The sequence below is a fragment of the Acinonyx jubatus genome, chromosome B2, assembly GCF_027475565.1.
Source record: "Acinonyx jubatus isolate Ajub_Pintada_27869175 chromosome B2, VMU_Ajub_asm_v1.0, whole genome shotgun sequence".
Lineage (NCBI taxonomy): Eukaryota > Metazoa > Chordata > Mammalia > Carnivora > Felidae > Acinonyx > Acinonyx jubatus.
This window is the reverse complement of record NC_069385.1, coordinates 74,139,819-74,163,192: the sequence shown is the minus strand read 5'-3', so window position 1 is coordinate 74,163,192 and position 23,374 is coordinate 74,139,819. Positions and strand designations below refer to the sequence as shown.

The 23,374-nt window shown below is 43.7% G+C and overlaps 1 protein-coding gene across 2 annotated transcripts in view; it reads left to right on the top strand.

Moving 5' to 3' along the window:
* NT5E (5'-nucleotidase ecto) overlaps positions 1–23,374 on the top strand; it is a 48,258-nt gene that overhangs the window by 14,085 nt on the left and 10,799 nt on the right. For both annotated transcript variants that reach the window (XM_027057313.2, XM_027057312.2), the window contains exons 2-3: positions 6,106–6,328; positions 12,231–12,419. In XM_027057313.2, coding sequence (XP_026913114.1) covers positions 6,106–6,328; positions 12,231–12,419 — 412 coding nt within the window. The remainder of the gene's footprint in view (positions 1–6,105; positions 6,329–12,230; positions 12,420–23,374) is intronic.

Sequence of the window (23,374 nt, the reverse complement as noted above, 5' to 3'; positions counted from 1 at the left end):
CATGGGAATCTACTCCCAAAGCCAAGAACACACTAGCCAACTTGACAATAAATTATATTTTTAAAAAAAAAGGAAGATTCTCCATAAAAGTAAAATATTCCAGAATAATGAAAGACCTTCATAGAAATCTGTCGGATGGCCACTGACTTCTGTGTCTCCTGCAGACGCTGAAGAAATCCTGGCATCAAGGCTCAGGCTGACACACTCCTACACCAAGGGCTTTCTTTCTCTCAATTTCACCCTGAGGAGTGTCCTCATTATTTCTTCTGTTCATCCACTTACTCATACCAGTGCCTCAGTACCAATGGGCACATTTGTTTACGGGTGAAAGGAGGCAATGAATAAATAGCAGCACCTCCTAAGAAGAGCCTTAGGAAAGAAAAAACATGAAAGTTGGCACAGAGGACAGTGTGGTCAGGCAGCAGAGCATCAACGCTGAATTCAGTAGCAGATTCCAGCCACAATATACATGGAACAAACATGGGAAATAAAAGTCAAAGGATTCTTCCTTCTTTCTTTGAAAGCATTGCCTCTAACGTTTGTTACTCACTGAGGATATATTTTATTGTTGTTAGAAGTCAATAAATCAATTCTGCACATAATCATTAGGGCAAGCATGAAAAACAATTTCGTCTCCAGTGCCAGCTGTAGTTGATTGACAGTAACTCCCTGTAGGGCTAAGGTAAGAAGGATTCTGAGGCTCAGTCCAAACCGAGTGGGAAAGATCAATTAAGTTAATTAGTTGGCATCTTTCATGGACAGAGGAAGAGGTAGGGAAGAAGGGGAGAATGGTATTATGATATCATGCATTTGTTTGCAGTGTATCCAAGAGACAGTGATTGAATGTTAGCTTAAATTCTGTTTAGCACACAGTGCATTTGGAAATAAAATGATAAGAGATGTAGTCACCTCATAATCACCTGAAAATAAGGAAATTGCTTACCCACAAAGGGAAGGTAGATTTTGGCCTGTATTCAGAATTCATGAGAATGATAACCGAAGTGTAGACACAAGCTTTCCCTCAGTCCTCACTGCAGGGTATTTTTAATAATCCAGGGAGAAACTTGGAGTCAGAAGTCTTAGAATATCTTCATTCTTCCAGTACTGCTTCATATGACCTGAAAATCTCTCTGGGCTTTATCTTTAGTCAACAGAGTTTCTCCAAAGCCACTAGACTTTGACAAACTATCCACATCAAATGTAAATATTAACATACCCCTAAAGAAGATGTTAAACGAATCAGACTCTGTTCCTCAGAGTTAATTTAATAAGAGGATTTTGAATCAGATCTCTTCCTGTCCTTACATTTTCATTTGTTTTTAGCTTTAAATGGCAGCAGCATTTCAGGTGTTCAGGTGGTTGAACATGCTGGGCTGGGCTAGATGGAAAGTGAGGAAAGTTTTTTTCATAGAAGAGTAATAGTTTTTTTTTTTCTTTTTTGTCTTTTTAAATAGTGTTTTAGGCTTCTTCTGCATGAAGAAAGCAGTGAGGGTGGGGAGCCAGGGCTAAACCAGGTGCACGCATTAAATTTCTCTGATTTCAATGGTGGAGGTCATTTTGTTTGGTTCAGCTCTCTTAAGTTACAGAAAAGTGCATTTGGTGAAATTTAGTGTTTATGGTAAAAATATACAAGATTGTCAGATCTAGAATCAGTGAATGAATAGGGCTTGTAGACAAAGGAACCCAATATTAGAAATGCAATGTTTGGAAAGCAAAAATAAAAGAGAGAAGGAGAAAGCATAAGAATATGATTTAGGTCAGGGGCACCTGGGTGGCTTAGTCGGTTGAGCATCCGACTTCGCCTTAGGTCATGATCTCATGGTTCATGAGTTTGAGCCCCACATCAGGCTCTCTGCTGTCATTGCAGAGCCCACTTCAGATCCTCTGTACCACCCCCCACCCCCACTCCTGCTGTCTGTCTCTGTCCCTCTCAAAAATAAACAAACATTAAAACACTTAAAAAAAATATGATCTGGGTCAGAAAAAACACTTGCCTGATGTGAGGATTATAGCAATAAGAGCCGGTAACAGTTTAGCTCAGATCAGGATCTGTTGTTAAAGTCATGGGGGAGGCTGTGGGCAGAACAGCAAAAAAAATGACAAGCACACTTAAGGAGAGGGGTGGGAATATTTAGATAGGACCCAGAAAAGTGGAACAATACTGCAGTATGAATTTGCATAAATTCTCATGTGTGTGTTACAAATGCTCTGTAAGATGTAAAGGGACATGGATGTCTTTCATTGCTCTGAGTGCTCTTGGGCAGACTCTTCCTAAGGTATTTTCATGTTAATAAAAATTATAGAAATGAATAAGAATTTTTTTCTGTATGGTACATCTGTATTGCACTATAACATTGTGTGTTAGCTAACTGGAGTTAAAATTAAAACTTTAAAAAATCAATTTATTTAACACATTTCTTGAGCACCTGCTGTTTGCCTGCAGGGAGCGTGGTGTTCTCAGGCAAGTGGTATGATATTCCTTCTGAAGAGCTTATGAATGATGAACTTGTAGTGAATGCAATGGAGGAGAAATGGGTCGGAGAAAGTCATGGTGGGGAAATGAAAATATGAGTTTATAGGAAAGTAAGTATTTACAAAGGCAGTTTTCTGCAAAGGAATACATTTTTGTAGGAAAAGTTAGCTGTGTATAGAAGAAAGAAATTTGTTAGAGATTCTTCTGCTCATTCATGTATTCATTCAGCGGTGCCTCCCTGCTCTTCTCCACAGTCTGTGCTAGGCGCTAGAGGGGTTCAGGAGGCAGGTGCAGGCGCTGCACAGAGGTGAGCAGTAGAGCAGAGAATGTGCACCTAACTCAGAGAGGGAGCTCAATGAAGGGTCCACGGGAAGTATCGCTTCTAGAAGGATCATCACACTTCAGGAGCTAAAGCCATTGATTGAATAAAGTAGTAAAGCCATGGTGTAAAAAAGAAATTTCTATTCTATTCTATCCTATTCTATTCTATCGTTTCTATTCACCTACCTATCTATATTTAGATCTATCAATCATCATTTATCTGTTATATACAAAGGGACAAAGATGAGTCCAAGCATGGAAAATGGCAGGTACTTAGGATTTTATTTTGAGTAATCCCTATATATACCAGGCCTTATGCAAAGCTCTTTATATATAAGCATAGTGGTTAAGAAGGTTGCAGTCAAACATAAGTGGTTCTGATCCCAGCTCTACCACTCACTAATTGCGTGACCTTGAACAATTCATTATGTCTCTAGATCTGTTTTCCTCATCTGTAAAATGATTATAGTAATAATACCAATCACACAGCACAAAATCAGTCTTTCTTAACAAAATCACTTTGCACGATGCTGGCGTGTGGCAAGTGCTTGGTAAATGCTGACTCATTTTCATTACAACCTTTGCTTTGTTCATTCGCTGCCCTTCCAGAGGAAGCTGTGATTTAGAAGTGTGCTCAGGTCAAGCTCATGATTGGTAGTGCTAACCTCTATGTCCAACTGCCACATGGCCACTTCCCTCCAAGGACTCACAAGAACCGACATTTACTGTGTTCGAAGCCCCTTCCCCCAGAAATCCTCATGTTGGCCCAAGCTGCCATCACCATCCTGTCAATAAAGCCAGAAATCCCTGGGCAGCTGAATGCCCCCCACTCACTCTTCCTCACCAACCACTGCCCCCCCACCCCACCACAACCAGTATCCCACCTTTGCCTCAATGTTTTGGTTCCATCCATTCCCCTGCATGCAGTCCTCACTGTTCCCTCTTGGATCACTGCATCAGCTCCCACACTGGCTTTCCGCTGGTGCCATTCCCTTCTCTAAACCATTCAACATAGTGCTGCCAGAATAATCTTTCTAAAATGCAAAGCTTATCTTGTCAATCTCGACTTTAAGGTCCTACAGGGACTCTTCGCTGCTCTTGTGATAAAACTCAACATTCCTGAGCTCTTTGAGCCATAAGGTTCTCTGAGACCTGGTCTTGTCTTCAAGACTTTATTTCTGACACCCACCACCCGTTAAAGTGGGAGACAACCACGCGAGGTTGACAACCATGCAAGGAGACAACCACAAATAAGTGAAAAAGGTAACTCCAACCATTGCCAAATGGTACCAATATATTGCTGTTGGTAAACTGCAAGGTGACTGACACATTGGATAACCCTCCATGAAGAATGATAGAAATATTCACTTTTTAAGACTTTACAATTAAGCAAGATAGTTAATTGTAATCTCATAAGAGAGACTGATTTCACCACAGGAAGAAATCATGGTGTTCTAAAGAGAAGATAAAAAGGGGGCACCTGGGTGGCTCGGTTGGTTAAGCATCTGACTTTGGCTCAGGTCATGATCTCATGGTGGTTCGTGGGTTTGGGCCCCGCATCGACTCTGTGCTGACAGCTCAGAGTCTGGAGCCTACTTCAGATTCTGTGTGTCCCTCTCTCTGCCCCTCCCCTGCTCGCACTCTGTCTCTCTCTCAAAAATAAACATTAAAAATAATAATAAGTAACAAAGAGATGATAAAAAGATGATTACCCAAGGCTGGGAGGTCCTTTAAGACTTAGGTCAGCCTTTAAGAGAGAAATCATTAGTTAAGAGGAAGAAGTAAAGATGGATACTCCGAGGTGGGGGAGGAGGTGGAGGAGGAGGCAAATTCAGAAATTCTGACTTTCATTAGGGAGACAGGTGTGTGGGAATGTGAAGACATTGTGTTGCTCTGTATAAACATATGCATGGGGACATAAACACACAATTCTTTGAGCCACAGATGTTCAGAGGGGCACCTGTGTGGGTGGAGAAGGGCTGCAGCGCCGAGCAGGGTGAGGACAGCAGGACATGGTGGCTCAGGGAGCACACAGTCTGGCGAGGACTCCACGGACATGCTGAACATGCCATTGGAGTATGCAGTGTGCTAGGAAGGAAAGGAGTGGGGCCTGTAAGAGAATGCAGGAGGGCCCTAATCTGGGTTGAGAGGTCACCAGTCAGCACTTTCAGGTCTATTCCCAGATGAACGGCAAAGTGAAGCAAAATCAGGCGTGCCGTGGGAGAGTTTGAGATTCACTAGTTTAAGTACTAAGTTAGCAAAACAGCCTTGCAGCCAGCACAGGAAGGTAGGTGCCTGGGGGACATGGGCTTATGCTAGGGCCAAGGGAGAAAGGGGCGGAGGGTTTTTCAGAGGAGGTGGCTGGAATGTGTGTTTTGTCAGTATTACTCTGGGGGAAGCTGCCAGATGCCAAAGAGGTTGTTTTGCACCCAGTAGCCACTCCCAGAGCAGTGAGGAATGGGAGAGAGCAAAGAAGGTGGGAGGTGAGGCTGCCTGTAAACCATGCCAGCTCCCCACCAAGTCCTGCGTTCCGAGTGGGTTAACAATGCCCTGAAGGTCGGTGAACATTTCACCATCTTGATCTTCCTGGGACGCGAAGCTGCCGGGAATGAAACCCACGACGGCCCAGAGCTGCCCGAAGGAGGAAACCCGTGCCCCCCTGCAAAATGCAGAGAATGCCATCTCCTGTTACCTTGGGGGATCTTCATTTTCCCCAAAGAATTAGAGGACCACACAGCCCTTGGGAAGACATAGTTGTGGGAACATAAAGGAGAAATGACCGAGACGATGTGGACACCAGAGGAGGGGAGGTCACTGGCATCTCTACCAACAATACATTTCCAGTCGCCTTTTGCTAAAGTCCTGTTGACTTTAATGGTTCTCCCAGCAGATGGGATGTTGAAACAATTGCATTGGGGGGTTGAAATGTGGGTTTATGAGAGAAACCAACCTGCAAAGCCTGGGCAGAGCTTAGGAAATGGCAGACTCTCCAACTTGCCCCACATCTGAGGACAGCAGGGACAGCGTTGCAAGTGACTCTTACATGGACTGATGCCGCCTTCAGTAGGTGCTGTGGGATGTGGGAAGCAGCTCTCAAATGAACCTGATGATCTGTGTGTCCATGGGCCCAGCGCCAGGGTCACTGAGTAAAATCTCCTGTTGTGAGGACGACAGAGGTCATGCCATCAGCCTCCTAGAACCCTATCAGGTTTGGGAGCCACTGGGCTAATGTAGTATTCTTTACAGTATATTTTTGTTTTTGCAGAAATTCCAGAGTACCTAATTCTTGTTCTCTTTTCCCTTTCTACTAGGCACTGGGAAATCACGAATTTGATAATGGCGTAGAAGGACTGATTGATCCACTCCTCAAAGAGGCCAGGTTTCCAATTCTGAGTGCAAATATTAAAGCCAAGGGGCCACTAGCATCTCAAATATCAGGACTTTATTTGCCATATAAAATTCTTCCTGTTGGGGATGAAGTTGTGGGAATTGTTGGATATACTTCAAAAGAAACCCCTTATCTTTCAAATCCAGGTATTTTCTACTTTTATAGCACTTGTTGCTTGCAAATAGATGTACTAAATCAGAGCTTGGCATTATTTGTATGGGCTGTAGGCAAGAGTAGGAACAGAGTGCTGTGTTGGGCAAATGGCGTACTTAGGTTAACATTGATAAAACCAGTCTGGTGACTTCCACATTATTCTAAATTACTTCTTATAGACATTGCTGTTTTGTTCACTGAACTTCTTTGTTGACATACACAGTATCTTTGTTTAATTCAGTGCATTCAAAATTGGACAAGAAAGCCATTTACATCCAGTACTAAACATTACAGAGTTACTTACTAGAGAATAAAAGCTGTATAATTCACTGCCCTATTGCCTGCAGAGCCAGAGAGCCCAAAGCTAGGGTGTTACCTCAATTTACCTTACCTTTCCTTTTCTAGTATGATTATTATGTCTACTTAACTCTCCTTTTTCCCTTTTTGTTATTTTTTAATGACTTTGTTGTATCCAGCTTTTTGAGAAATACATATCCTTGAAAGGTCTCATGGTATACATATCTTAATATAAATATATTTTATATATGCTATATTTCATATAGTATATATATCTATATATGTACATACATACACATATAACCCTAAAATCATTCAAGAAACATTTTGGGGGCACCTGGGTGGCTTGGTCAGTTAAGCGTCCAACTCTTGATTTCACTGAGGTCATGGTCTCATGGTTCATGAGTTCAAGCCCTGCATCAGGCTCTGTGCTGACAATGGACCCTGCTTGGAATTCTCTCTCTCCCTCTCTCTGTCTTTCTCTCCCCACCCTATTCATGTATTCTCTCTCTTTCTCTCAAGATGAATAAACTTTTAAAAATTGTTATTTTATAAAAAAGAAACATTTTTGAGCCACTTTTACAGGAACACTTTCACCAAAACACTTTGGCAGTAAGAACAAAAATGATATTTTTTCTAAATTATGCAAACCAATTTTCTTCCCATATTTGGAGAAAAAAAAGGGGAAACTAACAGAAATAAAAGATACAGCATAGGGAAGTTAGTGGTATTATAGTAGCATTGTGTGGTGATAGGTGGTAGCTACCTTGTGGTGAACATAGTGTAAAAAAAAAAAAGAAAGGAATGAAGGAAGGGAGGGAGGAAGGGAGAAAAAGAAAGAAAAAGAGAGAGAAAGAGGAGAAGGAAAACTAGGAGCTGGTATTATCCAGAAATAAGGGTTTTCTTTTTTTTTTTTTTTTATATGAAATTTATTGACAAATTGGTTTCCATACAACACCCAGTGCTCATCCCAAAAGGTGCCCTCCTCAATACCCATCACCCACCCTCCCCTCCCTCCCACCCCCCATCAACCCTCAGTTTGTTCTCAGTTTTTAACAGTCTCTTATGCTTTGGCTCTCTCCCATTCTAACTTCTTTTTTTTTTTTTTTCCTTCCCCTTCCCCATGGGTTCCTGTTAACTTTCTCATAAGAGTGAAACCATATGGTATCTGTCTTTCTCTGTATGGCTTATTTCACTTAGCATCACACTCTCCAGTTCCATCCACGTTGCTACAAAAGGCCATATTTCATTTTTTCTCATTGCCACGTAGTATTCCATTGTGTATATAAACCACAATTTCTTTATCCATTCATCAGTTGATGGACATTTAGGCTCTTTCCATAATTTGGCTATTGTTGAGAGTGCTGCTATGAACATTGGGGTACAAGTGCCCCTATGCATCAGTACTCCTGTATCCCTTGGATAAATTCCTAGCAGTGCTGTTGCTGGGTCATAGGGTAGGTCTATTTTTAATTTTCTGAGGAACCTCCACACTGCTTTTCAGAGCGGCTGCACCAGTTTGCATTCCCACCAACAGTGCAAGAGGGTTCCCGTTTCTCCACATCCTCTCCAGCATCTATAGTCTCCTGATTTGTTCATTTTGGCCACTCTGACTGGCGTGAGGTGATACCTGAGTGTGGTTTTGATTTGTATTTCCCTGATAAGGAGCGACGCTGAACATCTTTTCATGTGCCTGTTGGCCATCCGGATGTCTTCTTTAGAGAAGTGTCTATTCATGTTTTCTGCCCATTTCTTCACTGGGTTATTTGTTTTTCGGGTGTGGAGCTTGGTGAGCTCTTTATAGATTTTAGATACTAGCCCTTTGTCCGATATGTCATTTGCAAATATCTTTTCCCATTCCGTTGGTTGCCTTTTAGTTTTGTTGGTTGTTTCCTTTGCTGTGCAGAAGCTTTTTATCTTCATAAGGTCCCAGTAATTCACTTTTGCTTTTAAAGGGGTTTTCATTAAGAATTAACTTAGGGGCGCCTGGGTGGCGCAGTCGGTTAAGCGTCCGACTTCAGCCAGGTCACGATCTTGCGGTCCGTGAGTTCAAGCCCCGCGTCAGGGGCTGGGCTGATGGCTCAGAGCCTGGAGTCTGTTTCCGATTCTGTGTCTCCTTCTCTCTCTGCCCCTCCCCCGTTCATGCTCTGTCTCTCTCTGTCCCAAAAAATAAATAAATAAACGTTGAAAAAAAAATTTCTTTTAAAGAATTAACTGATAAAGGGCTTACTATCATTTAACAATTAAAAAATGATATATTTATTATTGTTGTGACAATAGGTCCAAGCCATTGGAAACAGCAACAAGGTCAGCCCTGCTTGGCCCTGAGCAGCATGGCTCTGCTCTGAGGGAAAGGTTGTACAGCCAGCCTGGAGACAGGGCAGGCACAGGCCTTCTCTCCTCTCTGCTGGTAGGGGAGGTGGGGATTATCAGGCACTCCAGGTGGCAGGTAGGCATCTGTCCCACAGGTGACTAAGCCTTTGCATACTGTGTGACACACAGTCAATAAATAGGTGTTTTTGAGGTCATTATGGAGCCCGGGGGTAGTTGTGGACATGATGAGTCACCGGCTCTCAACGTGTTTCAGAAGTGCTCTTCTAAGAAGTGTGTGGTCCCACCAGTGGGACCTGGACAGTCTTAGGCTGCTCTGAACCCTGCCCAGCTCCTCTGCTTCATTCTGCCTCCCACTCTGGTTGGTGATCCGACCTCCCCCCAGTTTGAGGGGGTTGCTGTGGTTCGGGCCTTCCAGGGGTTTTCTGCAAAGAGGAGCATATGCAGATTGCAGAGTGAACCAGGCTGCATGACTGCTAACAGAACAATTGACAATGTCAGTAGGCCTGGGGTGACATGGCCCGGTGTTTGCTGCCCTTGCCCCTGGTTCCTGTCAGGTTGGACACTCCTGCTCTGGGTCCCCAGCTCCCACAGCAAACACCTCTCCCCCTTATTACACTTGTCTCTTACTGTCAGCTTCATGTGCTGGCCTGAACAGCTGAGGACAGAGCCTGGGTCTCTTCTCAGTGAACATCCAGAACCTAGTAGAGAGGCCAGCATAGGATCCTTGGATAAAGATGTGGCCTTGAATATTTGAATTAATTATGTGTCTCTATAATTTCTATTCTACCCGCTGGCTTTTGAGTTCATTTAAAATAGAATGTAATTAAATGCCATAAGAGAGCTAAGAACGAAGTCAGGGAGTGGGGCAACGTCTTTTAGGAGCAGGGGGTGAGTGACTAGCTTGGAGGTCCTGTAGACTTGAAGAACCTCCTTGGCCACCTCAAGGGCACACAAGCATCCTGGGGCAAAGGGCATTCCAGCGGTGAGGTCGCATGCTAGGATGCAAGCCTCACAAGGGCAGGGACCTTATCTGTCTCATTCACTGCTCCATGTTTTGTATCATACCCAGCATGTGGGAAGTTCTCAATAAATGTTGCTAGAATGAACACATGAGAGCAGGGAAGTGTGGGGGCCACAGTCACAAAGGAGCACATAGTTCAGTTCCTTGGAACACAGGTTCCAATCAGGGAAAGCAAAATCTGGGTGAGGACTGGATTGTAGGGCCTCCTGAATGATCAAGGAGTTCAGGCATGATGGGGAGAAAAGGTTATCCCTTCTTGAATAGTCGCCAGTAAGAAAGGAGAGGTTGTTGGTGGAGAGACACAGGGGCTCCAGAAATAAGTCCCCCTTTGCTGGGGTTCTGATAGCACCCCATATTAGCCCTTTACTAGGTTGTAACAGAAGGGGGATCTGAAGGGATGATGCTGTCATCACAGCACCCAGGAGAGAAAGGCTGAATTGTGTCGGGACTGATCCCAGCACTGGGATGGGGGTGTGGGGGATAGAACAGTATTTCTAGGGACACTTTCTTTCTACCAAGACCACAGGCCCAGTGCATGGGTTCTTCCTACAGATCTCTGGCCCCTGATCCAACCCCATCCCTCCAGTCCTGCTGCCTACGTACCCACAGGTATAACTGGTATTTCTAGCACATTTAATTTATTTTAGCTAGGTAATGGAATTCCTACAACCCCCTTCAAGATATCCTGAAACATATCCCATGCTTTTGTATACGTGTGATGACTGATCCCAAGAGGCTCCTGACACGTTAGGAGAATACATTCCTTTGTTCTCAGAGGCATTTCTCTGAACTTTGTCCAAAGACTAGTTACAGCTAAACTAAAGCAGGGAATGGTAGTGTTCTCAGAAGGTCTCAATATTTATTCTTTCTTTCTTTCTTTCTTTCTTTCTTTCTTTCTTTCTTTCTTTCTTTCTTTCCCTTCCTTCCTTCCTTCCTTCCTTCCTTCCTTCCTTCCTTCCTTCCTTCCTTCCTTCCTCTTTCTCTTTCTTTCTTTCTTTCTCTGCCTTCCTTCCTTCTTTCTCTTTTTTTTCTTTTCTTTTCTTTTTCTTTTCTCTTCTTTTCTTTTTCTTTCGTCTGAGTGCCTGTGTGTAGGCACCAGGGCTGCTGACAAAAAAAAAAAAAAAAAAAAAAAATCCCTGCCTACTGGAGTTTACAGGTTTAGTGGGCAAATAAATGAGTAAGATATTTGGTGTGTCAGAAGGTGCTAAGTACTAAACAGTAGGGGAACAGCAAGTGAGGCATGGAGGAGGACATACCTTGTCAATTTAAAGGGAGGCTCAGGGAACTCACAGAGAAAGTGACATGGCACTGAGGAGTGACCAGGGAGCCCTGGACTTCTTGGAGTAATCAGCAAGAAGCAGATTATTCTTGATGTTTTCATGGCAGACAATGGTGGCAGAGCTGTTACAACTCCTGATGTTTAAATGTCACCTGTGTGTCAGTGACAGCACCACGAGTCCAACGGCACATCTGTGAGTTGCTAATTTTCAGGGTGTGGGTCTGCACAGTCACACCCACACTCACCAGTCTGTCCCATGGGCGCAAGCTCCCTTTACTACTACAAGGGGGAGTAAGTGGCCAGAGAAGAATGTCCACAGCCGAGTGCCAGCAATGTGTGACTGAGACCCTGTCTAATGCAGAGCTCAGTACTGCTCTAGTGTCGACCTTACCAAATGAACAAGACAGTTGTCAACTGGTGTGTTAAGCTTGGCATTCAAGGACTAGTTGCCAGCAGAGTTTTAAGTTTGAAGACAGATTATCCTGAACTTGCAAACAAAGCCTTAGAGGTACTCTAGGTTCCTCCCCACCCACCCCCCACTCAGTTTTATTGAGATAGAACCAACACACAGCACTGTATACATTTAAGCTGTGTCAACACCATAACAACATGCATGACATGCATAGCACAACATGCTGATGTGCTCAGGCAAAAACAGATTTTTAAAAAATAGATAGGCTTCCAGATCTGAAGCCTCCTCATAGCTTGAGATTGAATTAGAGCAACATGGTATCATTCACAACCTTAAACTAATACAACATCAAGTGAATGTAACTGAAGATTATGATGCGAATTTTTATTGGCATTTTAGGGATTTTATATTTAACTTATAAATATGTTTTCGTTTCAGTAATTTAAGAGCTTCGGTAGATTAAGGTGATTTGACTCTATGTGTTAGTATGTGTAATAAGTAATATAATAAAAATTATTAATAAATGTGCATTTTACTTATCTTGTTCCTTAGGAGGGAATTTAGTATTTGAAGATGAAATCACCGCATTGCAACCTGAAGTAGATAAACTAAAAACTCTAAATGTGAACAAAATTATTGCACTGGGACACTCTGGTTTTGAAATGGATAAACTCATCGCTCAGAAAGTGAAGGGCGTGGACATCGTGGTAGGAGGACACTCCAATACATTTCTTTATACAGGTAATTGTTTCAGAAGGATTACACTGGCCACAATGTCCAGATAACTTACTTTGTGTCTTTGTCTTTGTAACTGTTATTATTATTTTTACTACAATTTAACATATAATATATATTATGTATATTTCTATGATATGTAATAGATGTATAATTTTTTTTTCAACTTTTATTTATTTTTGGGACAGAGAGAGACAGAGCATGAACAGGGGAGGGGCAGAGAGAGAGGGAGACACAGAATCGGAAACAGGCTCCAGGCTCTGAGCCATCAGCCCAGAGCCTGACGCGGGGCTCGAACTCACGGACCACGAGATCGTGACCTGGCTGAAGTCGGACGCTCAACCGACTGCGCCACCCAGGCGCCCCTGTAATAGATGTATAATACACATACATAGTAACTTGTAAATCTTATTCAGAGACATTCCTAACAATAATTTATTGGTTTAATGATTATGTCAGCTCTCATTTATTTATGTATATTATAAATATATATAAAATATATGCATAAAATATACATGTAGGGGCGCCTGCGTGGCTCAGTCAGTTAACTGTCCAACTTCAGCTCAGGTAATGATCTCATGGTTCGTGGGTTCGAGCCCCGCATCTGGGCTCTGTGCCGACAGCTCAGAGCCTGGAGCCTGTTTTGGATTCTGTGTCTCCCTCTCTCTGCCCCTCCCCTGCTCACACTCTGTTTCTCTCTCTCTTTCAAAAACAAACATATAAAAAAATTAAAAAAATAAAATATACATGTAAAATCAAAACATTACTGTGAGGCCCCAGCCAAAAGTCAGTTTATATCAAAAAGCAACATGTCATATAAAAAATTTTAAGCATAAACAAAATAAATAAGGCCTTCATAGATCAAGGTGACAGGATTTGATTTGTAAGTTCACGAGCAGGAGCTGGAACTCTGGGTTCCAGTCCTAACTTTACTACTGTGTACCGGGACTTAGGACTATGAGCGTCCTGGAAGCAATAGGTACTGTTGCTCTTGAAGGCATGCACTCCCCCCGCCCTCCCCCCCACTCCCTCCTTCTCTCTCTCCTTAGTGTTAGGTAGTTTTAGTTAGAAAACCTCTTTTTTTTCCTTCTGTTTGGAACCTATAATGTCCCAAAACTTTTGAGTCTAGCTCAGTCAGTCTTTCCTACCATGCCCCCTGCCCACCACCACTACCTGGAGCGTTGAAGTACTTTCAAGAATTAGGAAGAAGGGAAGGAGGAGGGCTTGGCTGGTAACTGACTTTTATCAGCAGTGCAAAAGCAGGCTTTGGTGGGGCACAACCCTCTCCTTGAAGAGATTGCTGCTTTGGCCGTCTCTGTGTGGGCTATCTAAGGTGATCCTATTTTTAAAAGATTAAAAATAAAAAATACCCTGAACAGTACAAAAAAAAAAAAGTACCCAAAAATGTTAAAAAAGGGGTTATCACTAAAAAGAGCATACAGGTAATTTTTACTTTCTTCTTCGCACTTCCAATTATTTTCAAACAACGAATGCATGTTGCTTTTGCAATCAGCCAAAGAAACACAAATTATGAAAAGAAAGAAACACAACATAGGGTCAGAAGTCTTCCTTCCTGACTCACGTCAGAGACCTTGAGCAGGTCACACCCTCTCTGAACCTGTTAGCTTTGTTTCAAAATGGAGATAATACTCAAAGTGCCACATTGTTGTGAAAATGACGTGAGGTGGTGTGTGTGCTCCTGGGAAGGCACTTCATAAAGTGTAAATAGCTGTGTTCTGGCATGCAGTGGTATTGAGACTGCCCAGCAGTGAAAATATACCAATCAAAATGGTGACACTGGGGACCTACTTCATATAATGCTGAGGGTGCCTGGGTGGCTCAGTCGGTTGACTCTTGGTTTTGGCTTAGGTCCTGATCCCAAGTCGTGGGATTAAGCCCCAAGATTAATAGTCTCTCTCTTACTTCCTCTGCCCGTCTCCCCTGCTTACTCTCTCTCTCTCTCTCTCTCTCTCTCTCAAATAAAAGTAAAGAATGCTGGTATCTACATAATTGATTCCTTACTAATTCAGTTCCTTTGTAAGTATTTTATCTCTTGGTAGACATAGGCTAGAGAAAAATTTCAAACTGGATTACATCCATTAATGGTTGTGATATAAATTAGTGGGTTAAAAATTTTTTAACAGACTAGACTAAAATAGGTTAGGCATTTAACATTATTCATATGAACATACATTGTTTCATGGCAAAAGATGTATGTGAGATGGTGAGGACAGCTAGCTCCCAAGTGCATAGCACGCAGGACATAAGTGTGACAAGAACAGTGGCGGGCACTGGTGGTGATGTGAATTTCTTAGTGTGAGCAGTGTCGCAGTCAAACATCTGGGAGCCATTTAAGTAACTCCAGGGGAGTTAGATGGGCTGAGAGCACCAGACCAGGGAAAATCCCATCGGAGTAAGTCATGGGGCACCACTGGGTAGAAGTGAAGACTCTGGGGTCATGCTGGCTGTGCCACTGAGTGGTGGCGGGATCCTGTCTCTGTGTGATCTCCTCATCTGCAGAGTGAGGATGGAAACAACCCTATTATAAAAGGTCATCATGACTTGACCTATGTCATGAACAGGTGGCTGAGGCCCCTCAGGACAAGGCCTAGTATTTGAGCTGTCCTTATTTCAGTTATGTCCCAATTCTGTGGATGAGATCTGTGAAAAACCCTCCCTTGGTGCCTTTTCTTAGCTTTTCTCTGAGGCAATGTCAAAAAAACACAAGACACACAGCTGGACCTAGATGTCTGCCTCCACCCCCTTCGTCCTGTGGGATAGTGTTTCAGACTGTTCCAGCTTCGAACCATACTAAGAAAGGCATTGTACATGATGCCACAAACACACACGCTCACAAACACACACACACATATACACACACACAAAAAGAAAACTTTCACGAAGAACCTGGAATGCACTCTGATATTTTCTGTACTACTGTTTCATTTTTTTTTTTAAACGTTTATTTATTTTTGAGACCGAGAGAGACAGAGCATGAACGGGGAGGGGCAGAGAGAGAGGGAGACACAGAATCGGAAGCAGGCTCCAGGCTCTGAGCCATCAGCCCAGAGCCCGACGCGGGGCTCGAACTCACGGACTGCGAGATCGTGACCTGAGCTGAAGTCGGACGCTTAACCGACTGAGCCACCCAGGCGCCCCACTGTTTCATTTTTTTTAAGTGTCAGTTACCACCCATTAAATTAATTTCCTCATATGGTAGCTGGCCCATATTTTGAAAAACTCAGCTCCAAATCAAGCATGACCAAAACAGTGCATAAACAAGCAAAGGAATCTACCCCTCCTTTAGATGCTAAAGTCATTTCCATGTTCCTCATGATTTGCCTTTACACCGTCTTACCCAGTGCCATCCCACAGCACCAATTGATCATCCACAGCCTTGATGTGTGGCCATCGATTAGTGTGCCCTGATGGGCCTGAAAAGGCTCAGTGATCATGCCTGGCTTCCCATTAATGCTGCAGTCTGTGTCCTTTTGTCCCTGCAATTTCGTTCCAGCCAACAAAGTACTGCAAAACAGTATGTGCCTTTTGCTAAGTAGATGAATTTAGTTGCTGATGAATGACTGGATGAAAGAAAGATTTGGGCATAAATATCATAATTTGTTTATACATAAATCTTGAGGTAGATAATTACAGGCTCTGAAAGAAAACTGCCTCTGTAGTCTTAGTCATTTATTTCACATTTCATGATTGCTTAGCCAGATTAAATTTGTTCTCATGAAAACATTCAAGTTTAATACTCTTCATTTTGAGGGATGAATTTACAATTGAAGGTAATTCCAGGATGCAGTAGGGGATGAAGCATATTTGCTTGTTTAAATAAATTTGCACAGCCTTAGAAAAAACAAACAAACAAACAAAAATTCCTCTAAATTGTTTTTGGAACTAGCATAACTTAAAGTTAAATATGATAAGCAAATAAAAATATAGTTAAAATAATACATCCCTTGGAATTTTACGTCTTGCCATGCACGTAACCCAACACACACACATACACACACACACCTGAAAGAAAATTTCACAAAAAATCTGGATTGCACCTGATATTTTCTGTTCTGTTATTTAATTAAAAAAATATTTTTTTTTAACATTTATTCATCTTTGAGAGACAGAGAGAGACAGAGCATGAGTGGGGAAGGGGCAGAGAGAGGGAGACACAGAATCCGAAGCAGGCTCTAGGCTTGGAGCTGTCAGCACAGAGCCTGACACGGGGCTCAAACTCACGAACTGTGAGATCATGACCTGAGCCAAAGTCGGAGGTTCAACCGACTGAGCCACCCAGGCGCCCCTGTTATTTAATTTTTTTTAATGCTGGTTACCACCTATTAAATTAACTTCATTGTACTGTAGCTAGCCCATATTTTTTAAAACTCAGCTTTAAATGAGGCATGACCAAAACAGTGCATGAACTGCTCCCCCTGCAATGTTGAACGTCATTCCAGGTTCTTGTGAGTACAATCATTGTGCACTTGGAGCTGACCCCAAGATTACCTGACTGCTCTCATGTCAGAATGAAGAGAAGGGGTGCAGCCTACTAGGCTTACAGAATCTGAAAGCTGCAAGGAAGAGAGCTATTCCCACATGTTTTCTCCAAAGGAACTAAATGCAAGATATAGTTATTACTTCTGAAAATAGCACTGTGAGTAAATGAAACTGCAAGAAGGTCGTGTTAAGATGAGAACCAGTCTCTCTCTCTCCCCATCCCATTCCTTTGGACTCTGCATTTTAACAGTCCATAGTGATAAGACAGGGTTATGATTTACTTTTAATTTGTTATATAAAACTCTGTTCTATAATGTAAAAAGTGAATGGGAAGTCTGGTACCTGGAAAGCTACTAGGCCATAGGTGTAGCTGGATCCTCTTGGGAAGAGAAGAGCATGGCAGACAGCTGGGGCATCACTCCTTCCCCTACTCTGTCTCCATCAAGCAGTGTCTCCTGACCTCATGGAGATAAAGCAAAGACATTGGGGCCTGACCCTGCAGAGCAGTAGAGATCCAAAACACTGGATACCTGTTGTAGCTTGGTAAATGTTGAATGAGTGAATGAATTTGTAGTGACTTCATGCCTACTGTACAGGACTCCCTTATTTGCTCCAACCAGCCAGAACTGGGTTCAGGCCAACAGCCTGGACTGGATTTCATGAGGGTTTTGTGCCCACTCTGGGTACGGCTCCATGACTCATCATCTCTTTCAGACCTCCCAGTCATCACTGAATGTCCAAGAGTGAGTATTTGAGCAGTAAATCTGGACACCATCCAGATATGGAGAATATTACGTGGCTCACTGAGTTCCCTTAAGGAAACATGACAGCTAAAGTGTCATGGTGTCACGGTTGGATACAGAGGTAGCCAAGGACACTGTGATTCACCCCTCTGGTTGCCAAAGACCTCTTGGCTGGGAAAACAGGAGAGAGCCTTTGGTCTTAAATTCTTAAAGCTGCTTGGTGTAGCTACACCAGAGGCCGGGGATGGAGCAGCAGGCCTGACTAGCTGGGCACCAAGGGCATGTCGGGCAGTAGTCTCCAAACTGTGCCCTGAAGAGCACCCATGGCCAGGAGCCTGAAGCTGGACTCGCCCAGCACACCTCAGCCTGCACTATGAGAAGTCTGTTTTATGGCTCACATTGCCCCAAGATTTCCTGCATGCAGGAGATCTAGTTTCTAAAAAAAAAAAAAAAAAAAAAAAAGTTGAATCTCTTGTTTTATTTTTTTTAAATGTTTATTTATTTTGAGAGAAAGAGAGCATGAGTGGAGGAGGGGCAGAGAGAGGGAGACACAGAATCCTAAGCAGGCTGCAGGCTCTGGACTGTCAGCACAGAGCCCGACGTGGGGCTCGAACTCACGAACTGTGAGATCATGACCTGAGCCGAGGTCAGCCACTCAACCAAATTAGCCACTGGAACACACCCAAATCTCTTGTTTTACACATTTAGGAGATAAATTTAGGCCCCCAATTTAAGCTGAATGTCTGCGTCAAGGTCATGAAACCACACTGAAAGAGAGCTAGCACCAAAACCCATTCTCTTGAATCCCAGCCCTGGTTCTGCTTTACAAGCCCCACCCAGCTCATTAGTTGAGAAAATTGAATTGAAAGGAGTTGGAAGGGGTGGGCACTCAGACCCTGCCCCCTCGGGCATATGGATGCCACTACAGGGAAAGCATAGAAGTCTTGTCTGATCCATGGGAAAGTGTTGGCTAACCTACTTAAGCTTAGTCATTTAGCAAACATTTATTGAATGCCTGCTGTATGCTGGGCAAACCCAGGAGACACGGCAGCCCCTGTTTTCCTGGAACTTGTCTTATAAGGGATATCGACCCTGATCAGATTTTTTTAAGTATGCAAACAAATCAACCTTATCATATATAATTACAAAGCATGCCATGAAGGGAGAAGTTCCAGATGCTGTGAGAGCATCTATAGGAAAACCTGACCAACGCTGGGGGATCGTCACACAGTGTTCTCCTGAAAAGCTGACATTTGGGCTGAGATCAGAAAGACATCCAGGAGCTAAAGTTGGTAAATAATGATCACTCATCTTTATGGAGCATTTACCAACTTAGGCTTTCCTCACTGCATTAACTTCTGTAACCCACCCAGCAAGCATGGAGGCTGGTATTGTTATTTTCCCCATTTTACAGAAGACTAAACTGAAGCAAAATGTCACAAATGCACATGTAGGCCTTTGGCTCCAGGTGGCAACCCATAGTCCAAGGCTTTGGAGGCAGGTGTGGCTTGGGAGTGAGAGAAGCCGAGACTGCTGATGCAGAGGGTGGTCAGTCTAGATGAAGCTGGCAAGGCAAGAAAGGGCCACATCACGTAGGTTATGATATTCTTGTCAAAAATTGTCCTGTTTTTCCTACGACAGTAAGAGATATTTTAAACCAGGGAACACATGATCGTATTTATGTTTTAGAAACCTCACTCAGGCTGCTGTGTGGAAACTGGATTAGAAAGAGGCAAAGGGGCGCCTGGGTGACTCAGCTGGTTAAGCGTCTGACTTCGGCTCAGGTCAGGATCTCGTGGTCTGTGAGGTCAAGCCCTGCGTCGGGCTCTGTGCTGATGGCTGAGAGCTTGCAGCCTGCTTCAGATTGTGTCTCCCTCTCTCTCTGCCTCTCCCCCACTCACACTCTGTCTCTCTCTTCCTCAAAAATAAAGTAACATTAAAATTTTTTTTAAAAAAAGAGGCAAAGAAGAGGCATACAGACCAGTTAGGAGGCCATTGCAGTAACCCAGGTACAAGATAATGCTGACCAGGAGTGTGGCTTGCCTGAGGAGAGGTAGAGAAGTAGACAGACCAAGCACTTCCAAGTAAGTTAAAAAAGAGACTCTCCCTTAGAAGCAATGGTGTGAAATATGCTAATTACTAATTACTTTTATCTAGTCCTTTCATAGGAAGTATGGAAGTATTGTGTTAATTTCAGTACACAGCATAGTGATTCAGCATCTCTATACATTACACTGTGCTCACCACAAGTTGTAGCTACCCTCTGTCACCATATGAGGCTATTATCATATCATTGATTATATTCCCTATGCTGTGCGTTTTATTCCTGTGCCTTATTCATGTCATAATCAGAAGCCTGTGTCTCCCACTCCCCTTCACCCATTATGCCCAACCCCTGCACTCCTCCCCACTGGCAACCATCAGTTTTTTTCCCTATATTTATAGGTCCGATTTTGCTTTTTGTTAATTTATTTGTTTTTTAGATTACACATATGAGTGAAATCGTGGTATTTCTCAGTCCAACTTATTTTTCTTAGCACAATACCCTCTAGATTCATCCATGTTATTGCAAATGGCAAGACCTCATCCTTTTTTTATGGCTAATATTGTGTTGCATATATGTACCACATAGGAAGCACAGAAGTTCTTAAACTGGTCCCATACACGATAAAATTGTACCAAGGACTGCCTTGAAACATTCTATACTATATTTAACCAACTGAAAACCATGTCAAAGGCCTGCTTCTTGGCACCTCTGTCACATGATCCATCATCTTGGCCCCTTCTGCCTACTGGCAGGGCAGTTGCCCAGGCCTGTAATTAGAACTGTCACATTCCTGAGGAGCTGCTGTGGCCAAGGCCCCCAGGGCAGAACCCTGGTGGGTTCCGTCAGACGTTCACGCTATTCTAGGAAATGCCCCATTTACCAACTCTAAATGTCAGCCCACAATTCCTTGGCTTCTCCATGTTTGGTTCCCAAATTATTTACTTACTAGATGGCTGGAATGGAGTTCTGGTGAATAATGTCTCTCCTGCCAAGATGACAAATTGGGTTTCTAAAGACAGACATGTGGCTCTGTGCGGAAATAATATTTTGGGCATGAGCATCTTTGGCTGAATAGAATAGTATGGAAAATGTGAAGCCCTGGATGGCTTTCTCTGTTAGTGGTTTTCTAACAGCCACTAACTCTGCAGAGACGCAGAGAACATTCAGCTGTGGAGGAGGCAGAGACTAAGCCAAACTGGACCAGCTATTTCCTCAGCCTCTGGGAAGCATCCTCCTTGCTCCTGATTAAGTCCCTTTAAGAAGCAGATGATATGTCTTATGTTCTAACAAAAGGAACATCAAGGCCTTTCAGAACCGGAGAATGTCCCCTGTCAGACTGGAGTTGGGGTTAGTAGCTCCTATTTGTAGAGTGCATGCTGATTTGATGAGGCATTTGACTGTATCCTCGAAATCCTGTTACACTCATTTCAAGTTTGATTATGTCTTTGTGAGGCAGAATAAGAAAGGCTAAAAAAAAAACAAAAAACAACAGGCTTGCCCTTCTCTGGGGTGTCCAGGAAACTGCCCCAGTCGTTTCTAAAACAGACAGTGCCTTTTCCTCCTGGACGAAGTGTTCTCTGCCATCTCGTGGACGTGTTGGGAACTGCACCTCCCAATTGCACTTGCATCTCTGGGTTCATAGGAGGAACTACTGTCTCTAACCTTCCCCAGGTGAGAAGGTGAGAAGGGGCTACCACACCAGCCCTGGTCCAGGCTCCAGGATTGCCCAAATAAGAACCAGTGCAGAGAAGAATGAGGATGATGACTGTGTTAACCTTCCCTGCTCCTCTGCAACGCGTGAGATCATCTATAACTGTTAGGGCTGACACCTGCCAGTCACCCATGAGATTGTACACCACAGGTGGAGATGGGGCAAGCCCTGCACGGGGCCTCCAGTCAGGTGCTTTTGTAAGAGTCAAGTTCCAAAACTTTGGTCTTTTTTCTTTTTTCTTTTTTCTTTTTTTTCCAGAGGGAGCAAGAAAATGGGAAACTAAAGTGGGCAACAGCTGTTTCCTGCTTCTGAGGTGCTGGTATTTGCTGCACTTCTGCTCTTTGGTATTAGGCTGGAATGGGGGCTGCTCTATAGGACCAGAGAAGGAGTGAGGTTTTCATGACATCCACCCCAGCTTGTCTTAGGTGAAAAGAGAAACCCAGAAACAGCTTGGGGTGGAAAGGTGCAGCACTGGATTTAGTGAGCGACCTTTGGCAACCGACTCTTTCAGGCATTGTGAGACAAGCAAGCATAGGCTGTGTTGGGCAGTGGAGAGAACAGAAGCTCCAGTTTCACCCCCGCTTTCAGTCTGCTCTTCTTCACATACCAGCCATACTGCACATAACGCATGTACCAGTGTGACTTTGGGCACATTGCCTATGACAATCAACGTTCTCATCTGTAAAGTGGAGACAGTAATAGAACCTGCCTCATGGAATGCTTAGAAGATTAAATGAGATCTAGTGCACAGCCTGGCTCTGGGCCAGCTCTCATAACCAATCCATGTGAGTAACAAATGTGCTGAAGTTTTCTTGGCCCCTCTGTAAACCTCTAATAGGAAGGACTGGTCAGGGTGTTTGGAGGGTGAGTAGAAAGAGTAATGGGTCAAGGGTATCTGGGTTTTTTTTTATGTTTGTTTATTTTTGAGGAGAGAGTGTGTGAGAGAGAGCGGAGGAGGGGCAGAGGGGAGAGAGGATCCAAAGCAGACTCTGCACTGACAGCAGCAAGTCCAGTGCAGGGCTCAAACCCATGAACCCATGGGATCATAACCAGAGCCAAAGTCAGACGCTCAAGCGACTGAGCAACCTATTTGAATCTGTGATTCAAAACAGCCAAACTGGGTCATTAGCTCTCTGGAGGTAAGATGCGAACTGCAGTGTGCCTGAAGGAGCGTTGCACTTACAGAAACATGCCAAGTGCTTAGAAGCCAGGGCCTGTGCCCCATACGGCAGGGCTCCCCACCCTTGTGCAAGCGTGTGTCCAGGAGGCAGTGGTGGGGGAAGGCCCCTCAGCCTCTGGGTCTGAGTTGGCTCCCAGGCTGTCCCCAGGGGACCCCTTTGAGACAGAAGTCGGCAGAATCTAGCCTGTATGAGGTCTGGCTGGATGAGTAGTGTGCGTGCCAGTTGACTGCCAGGGTGAACGTGGCTCTTCTGAAAAGCACCTAAAGGAATTCCAATTTTAGCAGCAAAACCTGAGGACAGGCTCAGTTGTTTCTACTCATGTTCCACTAAGGATCCTAAGCTCTAGATTGTACGTCTAGGGTTTCTAGAGGTTGTCATCACCTCATAAGGGAAGGAAATACACATTTATTATCTACTGTGTGCCAGGCACTGTGCTAGGAAGTTTAGACCACCCTGTGAAGTAAGCATCATTATTTCGCCCATTTTACAGGTCAGGAAACTGAAATACAGGGAAGTGAAGTGGCTTGGCTATTCTACCCAGCTATTGAGAATTGAGCCTGAGTCAGGATAGAGGTAGGATAATCTTGGCCCCACCGCGTTTTTGTGTCCCCCACTGTACCAGGCGCAGGACCATAGATGTGGGAAGAGCTTACCAAACACTTGCTGAGTTGAAAATGGAAGGATTCATGTGCCAAAAGGGCCTTCGGAAATGGGCAGATGTCTGAGCGCAGCTCTGAAAGACAAGCTATGTGGGGCAGCAGCTAGCACATCATCAATTC